The 7673-nt window shown below is 60.0% G+C and overlaps 1 protein-coding gene across 1 annotated transcript in view; it reads left to right on the top strand.

Annotated features, from left to right (window-relative positions):
• Window positions 1–281: 281 nt before the first annotated feature.
• Window positions 282–7673, top strand: part of SNTA1 (syntrophin, alpha 1) — a 10468-nt gene continuing 3076 nt past the window's right edge. The window contains exons 1-2 of the mRNA XM_009892111.1: window positions 282–621; window positions 7589–7669. Coding sequence (XP_009890413.1) covers window positions 282–621; window positions 7589–7669 — 421 coding nt within the window. The remainder of the gene's footprint in view (window positions 622–7588; window positions 7670–7673) is intronic.

The following is a 7673-nucleotide window of genomic DNA, read 5'->3' as shown; positions in this document are numbered from 1 at the left end:
TCCTACCACTCCATGCCCTTGTAACAAGTCCCCCCCCAGCTCTCCTGGAGCCCCTTTAGGCACTGGAAGGGGCTCCGAGGTCTCCCCTTTTTCGCCTTCTCTTCTCCAGGCTGAACCCCCCCACCTCTCCCAGCCTGTCCTCCCAGCAGAGGTGCTCCAGCCCTCCCAGCATCTCCGGGGCCTCCTCTGGCCCCGCTCCAACAGGTCATCTTTGCTCTAAAGCCTCGTGGTATATTTTGGCTTCTGTGGTTGTTATGAGTGTGCCATGGGCATCCGAGGAGATGGGGCAGTGGACTCTCCTGGGACGTCGTGGCCAAGCGCTGGGAAAAGGGCTCAGCCTCACTGGGGCCGGCGGGTACCTGAGCATCCCCCTCCCCACCCGCTCCTCCGTGTGTTCCGACAGCCACAACTGCTTCGTTTCTTTTCTGTTTCAAGGTGGCCGAGAGAATAAAATGCCCATCTTGATCTCCAAGATATTTAAGGGGCTGGCAGCGGATCAGACCGAGGCGCTGTACGTGGGGGACGCCATCCTCTCCGTCAACGGGACCGACCTGTCCGAGGCGACGCATGATGAGGCCGTGCAGGCGTTGAAGAAGACGGGCAAGGAGGTGGTCTTGGAAGGTAGGAGATGAGGGTGCGAGGGAGAATGAGGGTCCTGCTTCTGGGGGCTGATCCCTGTGTTTCCCAGCAATGTACTGGGAGCATGGGGATGGTGCATCATCTGCATGTCTGTTTGCATACTCTTTCAAATGGAAACCAGTATGTGCTGACTGGTTCATCTGCAACCGGAGAGCTGGAGGTAACTGCTGGGATCTCCCTCCAGAGAGGCAGAGACACGTGTGCCACCGCTCGGTGCCCAGCGGCTCCGTCTCCCCGCTGTGGGAAAACGGGCAGGCAGCGATGGGAGGTGTGGGGACGGACGGATTTATGGGGTTTGCGATTCGTCTGTCCTGTGGCGTCACCCTGAGGCTGTGGAAACCTTTTTTCTGCTTTTCCTATGGTTTTCATTTAAACCTGCATCCTCAGCGGGAGCGGGGCTGCGCGGCTCTGCGGGCTTAACACCAGTGGGGGAGGGGATATGCCAGCACCCCGCTACTTGCTGGGCACCTTTTGGGTGGATTTTGGGCAGGCGGGAGGAGCAGGCAGGGCGCAGGCAGGGCCAGCTCAGGGGCGCAGCTGCAGGAGCTGCCTCCCCGTGGGGTTCCCGGTGGCTGTACCCCAACCGCAGACCCCCCCACCCCAAAATCTGGCAGCCGAGGCTACAAACATCCTGGGGATCACAGCCTTTGCTGTCCCAGGGGAGACGGGAGCTGGTCCCCTGGGAACGGGCTCCCTCTTGCTACTGGGTGGCGACTCGCTGGTGTCTGCCAGCCCTGTGGGGGCTGGCACACTGCAGGACCCCCCCAGTTTCCCTCGTGGGGAGTGGGTGAGGGCTGGTGGGTCGGGACTGTGGGAGCCCTGAGGCAGGGACCCCGCTTTTCTCCCCTTACCCTTCACATCCCGTCTGTCTGCGCTTGCCCGCCCTCTGCCAGCTCGGCCGGGCAGGGGTGAGCACCCAGGATCTGTCCCCCAGGAGGGGACCCTTCCCCTTCCCTCCCCACCACCCAGCCCCTGGGCCGCCCCAGCTAACCAGGAGGGTCTTGGCACTGGAGACCCTTCCCGGTGCAGTTGTGGGGCTGCAGACCCCAAAAAGGGAGGGTTTTTTTTTATTTGGGGGGAGCGCTCCGGGCTCTGCTTGGACAAAGAAGAGCTCTGTGCCTTCTGCTGCCAGTGACCGCTGTGGTTCTTGCTTTCCTGCGCCTTCCCCAGATTGTCTCGGCTCCAGATTCGCATTTTTAGCTTCGCTCAGCCCTTTCTGCTGTGGGTTCCTCCTCTCCTGGGAGCTGCAGGACCACGATTCGGCCGGAGGAATGTGCTGCTCTGCACAGCTGCGGGGAGCAGATAGGGTTGTTGGTGGGCTTGGTTTTGTTTTTTGTTTTTGTCTTTTTTTTTTTTTTTTTTTTTTTGACCAAAGAGAAGTACAAGAGCCTCTTTTCTCTGGGAGTCTGCGAAATTCCTCCCCGTAGCCGCCGTTCTCAGACCACCCTCTCTCTGTTATTTTCTTTTCATCCTTTACTTTGGCGTGGGTTTCCTTTCTGCTTGAGGTCCTGCGGGAGGTGGAGATGAGCTGCCCTTGCTGTAGAGAACAACTTCTCTTCCTGGACCTCCTCCTCCTCCTCTTCGTCCTCCTCTTCCTCCTCCTCTTCCATCCCCCTGGGGAGCCGGGCGCTGCCAGGTTGCCCTCCCAGCTCAGGTATGACCCGCTGGGCTTCTTAATTAATTAAAACTCCCAGCAGGTACCGTCAGGAGAGCAGGGCTGGCTGGCTCCCACCACGACACGCTGGAGGCTTTGCGATTAGTCTGCAGCTGATGCCGTTGGGCTCCCGCGGCGTGATGGTGCTCGGGATGCTGTAGGCAACAGCCGGAGCGGGGCAGGGGTCTCTGCTGCTCATCTGATGGCAGACATCGGGTACACACACGGTGCGTCTCCATCTCCTCCTTGTTTTGGGTTTGCCCGTGGAGGATGGCGGGGACGGCACCGTGGTGTGGTCCCCATGGGGCTGTCGCTGCCCTGCGGAGGTGACAGCCCTCCCTCGGGACAGGGTGTCCCCTGCCTTATACCCGCCACCCCCATGGTTCTCCAGGCTGCGTCCATTCCCGGTTTTAGGTGATTTTGGGGTGATTTGCATGCGGCGTCGCAGCAGGTAACATAAACTGGGCGAGCTTGTGCCTCCTCACGGGGGGATGTGCTGGGGTGAGACTCTCCAGAATGGCAGAGGTGGGAGATGATTGCACTTTAATTTGAATATCGCAGGAGCTCCGTGTGCCAGGTCTCGCCCCGCGCCGCTCAGCTTGGCTTCTGGCTCCGGGGTGTCGTTGCTGGCCAGGCAGGAGGACACACAGATACCTCCCGGTGTTTTCTGCCAAGATTTTTTTTCTTTGGACGTGCCAAACTACTCTCTTGATATTTGCAGGAGGAGTTTGACTGTATTTATATTACGTTGTTATTTTGGGGAGAGTTGCTTTCCCTTACCTTATTTTTCCCTCAGTGTTTTTTTGGGGTTTTTTTTTTGGATTTTTTTGTGTTGCTTGGTATCCAGAGACCCTCCACGGGCTGATAAACATCCTTCCAGCTGCCCTGGGAAGGGCTTTGGTGCCAGGAGGTGGTTTTCCTGGTGCTTCTCCTTTGCTGTACGGGCACTGGGAGAACCAGGAGCAGTGGGGAGGAGGATGTCGTGGGCATCTCACCTCGGTGGCATCCCGGGGGCTCTCCGGCTGCGGGGCAGCTCCTGGGGCTGTCGCAGCTTTCCAGGACTCGCTCGGTCAAGTAATATCTTGGAAGTTTGAAATTTGGAAAGGCTAAAGGGGGTCGGTAGAGCACGGTGCCGGGGATGCCCTGCTCTGGCGGGCCCATTGCCCTAACCGTGGGAAGCCCGGGCAGTCATAGCGGGTAGAGATGTGCATGGTGCGAAATGTGAAATACCCACACAGTTTAGGTGACCCTGGGGGTAAATAACACGTGGCGCAAATGTAAGGGGGTTTTTGGAGCAGGGGTGGGTGGCGGCGGCTGGGATCGGTGTGGTTCCCTGTCGTTGCCACCCTTCGGAGCTCAGAAGGGCTTCAGGAGAGAAAGCCCTGAGGTGGCCTCCAGCCCTCTGTGGGACACTAAAGTGAATGTCTTCTGGCAGACCTGGCCATCCTCGGGGTCGGAGCAGCTGGGCTTTGCCCTTGGTAACGCTGTGTGCGCCCTCATGGTTTAAAGGTGGTAATGAACCAAAGCAGAAGGAGTCTTTGGACCTGCCCTGGGGACAACTCGGAGAGATGGTGAAGGTCCACGTCCTCCTACCTGCTACGCACCTCGCTGCTTTGCTTTCCCTGGGGAGTTTCCCAGGGACGTTTCTCCTCCCGTGGAAACGTGGAGGGTTGTCCTGTGATCTCCTTGGGATTGCTCAGCCCATGGGTCACCACTGGCCGTGCAGCACAGGGGAATATTTAGGGAAGAGCTGGGACATGGCATGTAGCACTGAGAGCTGGGATGGGGTCCTGGGGCAGGAGGGACAGCGGGGGCACCCCCGCCCTGCAGCATCCCATGGCGTCCTCCTCCCTGGGGTAGAAGGGTTTGAGTTGGGGCAGTTGGGACCAGCAGCTGCTGCCTTGTTGGTGCTCGGGGACGGTCCCTGGGTGGGATGCGGGATGGGGCGATTGTGGCAGCCCCTGTGTCGGGTCTTTTGGAAGCAGGTCGCAGCATCAGCTCTAAGTTTACAGGTCATTTCAGGGTGTCTCTTTGGGACGTGTGTTTGGTGAGCCCCCTCATTTCACACGTTAGATTTGCATTGTTAGTCCTGAGGCAGAGAGGGACCAGCTGGAGATGGGCTTAGCATCTCCTTAGGGCCAGCGCTGGATCTCCAGGACCTCTCTGGAAGCCTCCCTGATGTGATGACCACCTGGATGGTCGGACCTTTTTGACTCGCGGTGCTGTGCGGATGCTGCTGGAGAGCTCTCGGGGGTGGGAAACAGCAGGACCCATCCTACCCCTGCCTGGCAGTGCCATCTTAAACCTCTCTGTGGTGACTCCATGCCATGATCTCCGGGCTGAAGCAGAGTGTGCCAACACCGAGCTGGTGGCCCGAGCAGTGGGTGGGTGGCTCTCGAGCCTGCTGCTGGGTGTCCGTGTGGCTGGGGCTGTTTTTCTGGCTGGAGGAAGGTTTGTGGCTCCTCAGCGAAGCTCTCTGGGGTCTGGAGCTTGGCTTCGGGTGGTGCTGAGCCCCGGGCATGTGCGTGGGGCAGGTCGTGGTGACTCGGGATCGGGGTTGCAGGAGTGTTTGGTTTGGGCTTGTTCTCCGTTCTTAGGAGGGATGGGCTACTGGAGGGGGAGGATCTGTTACCCAAGAAGTAAACCCAAGGAATTCTGATGGTTTTACCCCTTTCTGGAGTGCTGAGGAGACAACCCCCCCCTGCAGCACAGAGAGAAGAGCAGGGCAGACCTCGGGCTTTTGATTGAACGTGTCCCCAATGCAGCTCGCTGCAGGGTTCGGGGAGCACGCGATGCTCCGGCGATGCTGCGGGTTTGGGAGCTCCTGTGCCGTAACCCCTCTGCGGAGGGACCGTCCAGGCACGGGTGGCCACAAGCAGCTGCTCGCACGTGGCCTCCCTGGAGGCTTTTGCTGTTCCTCCAAAACCTAAATTAAAGCGTTAGTCAGTGCAAAGCCCTGAGCAGGTCAAGGTTCTATTTGTCACCTCTCCTCTGTCCTGGAGAGGGTCAGTGGGACAGGCCGTCTCCCCAAGGGAGCAGAGAGCCCACGTGGCTTCAGGGGCCACCTGGATTTGCCCAGTAGCCTCCGAGAGGGCTGTTTGCCTGCTGAAGGTGGCTTTCAGTCAACGGCAGCGAGGCGGTGTTTCTGCCGAGTGATTTTTGGAGGGTGCTGGCTAACAAGGAGAGGGCGGCCAGCCTGGGAGCCCCAGCACCGCAAGATGTTAATTAAAAAAAAAAAAATAAAAAAAAATTTCAAGAATCACAATTACCAGTAGCAGAGATGATGCATAATGTGGTCTGAGTTGTTCGCTTTAATGAGGTGGAGGTAATTAATTAAGTGCGTTCAATAACGGGTGATTCCGGGGCAGCGAAGGGACCGGCAGAAGTGTAAGTCCACCGGCTATGGAGCCCGTGCTGGGGTCACTGGAGGAGATGGCAACTCCCATGGGATGGTGGCCCAGCCCCGTGGGGAGCACCGCAGCCTCCAACACACCCCGGACCCCCCCATACTGCGGGAACCCTTTGGCGCTTCCTCACCAGCCTTAAATCTTCCTTAAAGCCGTGTGCCGCAGAGACTCGCGCTGGCCATTGCCTAGTTCTCCGTGCCCCGTCCCGGCCTTGGCACTGCTCCTCTCCTCCAGGGAGGAGATGTCCGTCGGGACGTGACCCCACCACCGCCCAGCTAATGCCGGTGACGTCCTCCGCGTGCCCGGGCAGCCACGGGCTGGCGCGGGGACGCCGCTCGGGTTTCAGCGGCTGAATGCTATCTTTCTGAACTCCAATTAGTTCCCCGGCACCGGGATAATGGCCCGGCCCCGCTGCCAAGATTAATGACTTGGGGTAAAATCCAACGCGGCTCAAATGCCTGCGGGAACGCGGCGGCTATTTATAACGGGAGGCGCAGGGAACGAGGCTGGGGGCCCCACGCCGCCTCCTTGGCCCCGGGGCCACCGCGGGGTAACACAACCCACGTGCCGCAGCGGCATCGCGGCCATTTATAGCTGCGTCCCGCTGGGCCCGGGCAGAACGGGGCACCATGGGGGGGCTCTGCCTCCCCGTCGTGCCCCAGCGCCGCTCGTGTGCGGGATTTTGGGATTCGGAGGTTTTGGGGAGCTCGCTGGGATGGGAACGAAAGGGAAGATGGGTGGTGGTGGGCAGAGGAGGGATGGGGATGGTAGGCTCTGAGTGCAGACTCTCTCCTGGTGGGAAAAAGGCTTTTTTTCCGGCATGAAATCAGGCTGATGTGGCTTTGCTGCAGCGATGGAGCTGGTCCACCAGCCAGCCAGCTTGGCTGCAGAGCCAACCTCGTGTCCCCCCCTCCTGCCACCCACGCCACTGACTTGGACCTGGAGCAAAACCAGCGGTGACGGCTGGGGACGTGGTGGCAGGCACGTGTCTGTCCCGTGGTGTTGTCCCCAAGGGCCACCAAAGGGAAGTCCTTCCCCGGAGCCACCAGCCCATCCCACGTTGCCCCCAGGGCAGGACCACGACTGGTCCCACGGGGGCTGCAGCGCGTGAGGCACCTCCCCTGCTCAGCCCAAGTTTTTTGGCTGGTGCTGCCGACCTAATTTATGGGATGTAGCTATGGGTCCTCATCAATTTGCGGTGGCTTTCATCTCCCCTAAACCTCGGGAGCCGTCTCGGAGGGCGCTGGCTCTGGAGCTGGGCTCGCTGAGGACTGAAAGCGGCTTTCTCGTCGCTGGTTTGTAACTCCCGGGGCAGGGCTGTGCCAGCAGGCGGTGCGAGGCTTTTCCTGGGGCCAAGCCATGGTATTTGAGAGTTGTTGTTCCCAGTTGGCGAGGGGGACACACACACACACGAGGGACCGGCTGTACCAGCACAGTTTGGACTGTGTAATTTTGGCTTGGGACTCCTGCCCATTCCCCGCCCCCTGCCTCCCTGTGCCGCCCCGGGGACGCCATGAGGCTTGGATCTGGGAACTGATCTGGGTTAAAGGAAGGCAAAAAGGGGGAAAAGGCCATTTTTATCCCTCCCGGAGGGATTCCTAGGCTGGGATAGTGGGGCAGAGGCACTGGGAGGATCCTAGGTGTCATGTCACCCTCTGGTACGACCTTGCCCACCAGTGCCATCCCCTCCCCACACCCACCGGGGTGCTGGGCAGAGGACCCACTGCAGCACCCATGGGTGACAGCTCTGGGGAGGTAATGGAGGAGGCACCGGCTGCAATGCAGGGAGGGGGCGAGGGGTTTCGGGGGGGCGGATGGGCGCTGGTGGGCAGGATGAGGCCACCATGGCCAATGCCGTGCCCTCAACCGGGTGCTGCCTCTCTTCCAGTGAAGTACATGAAGGAGTTCTCCCCCTACTTCAAGAACTCCTCTGCGGGGGCGACGGTCAGCTGGGACCCCTCACCCGCCGGCCT

Source organism: Charadrius vociferus, unplaced genomic scaffold (assembly GCF_000708025.1).
Source record: "Charadrius vociferus isolate BGI_N301 unplaced genomic scaffold, ASM70802v2 scaffold409, whole genome shotgun sequence".
NCBI classification, from domain to species: domain Eukaryota; kingdom Metazoa; phylum Chordata; class Aves; order Charadriiformes; family Charadriidae; genus Charadrius; species Charadrius vociferus.
Note: the sequence above shows the minus strand (reverse complement) of the source record. Positions and strands in the feature narration are given on the sequence as shown.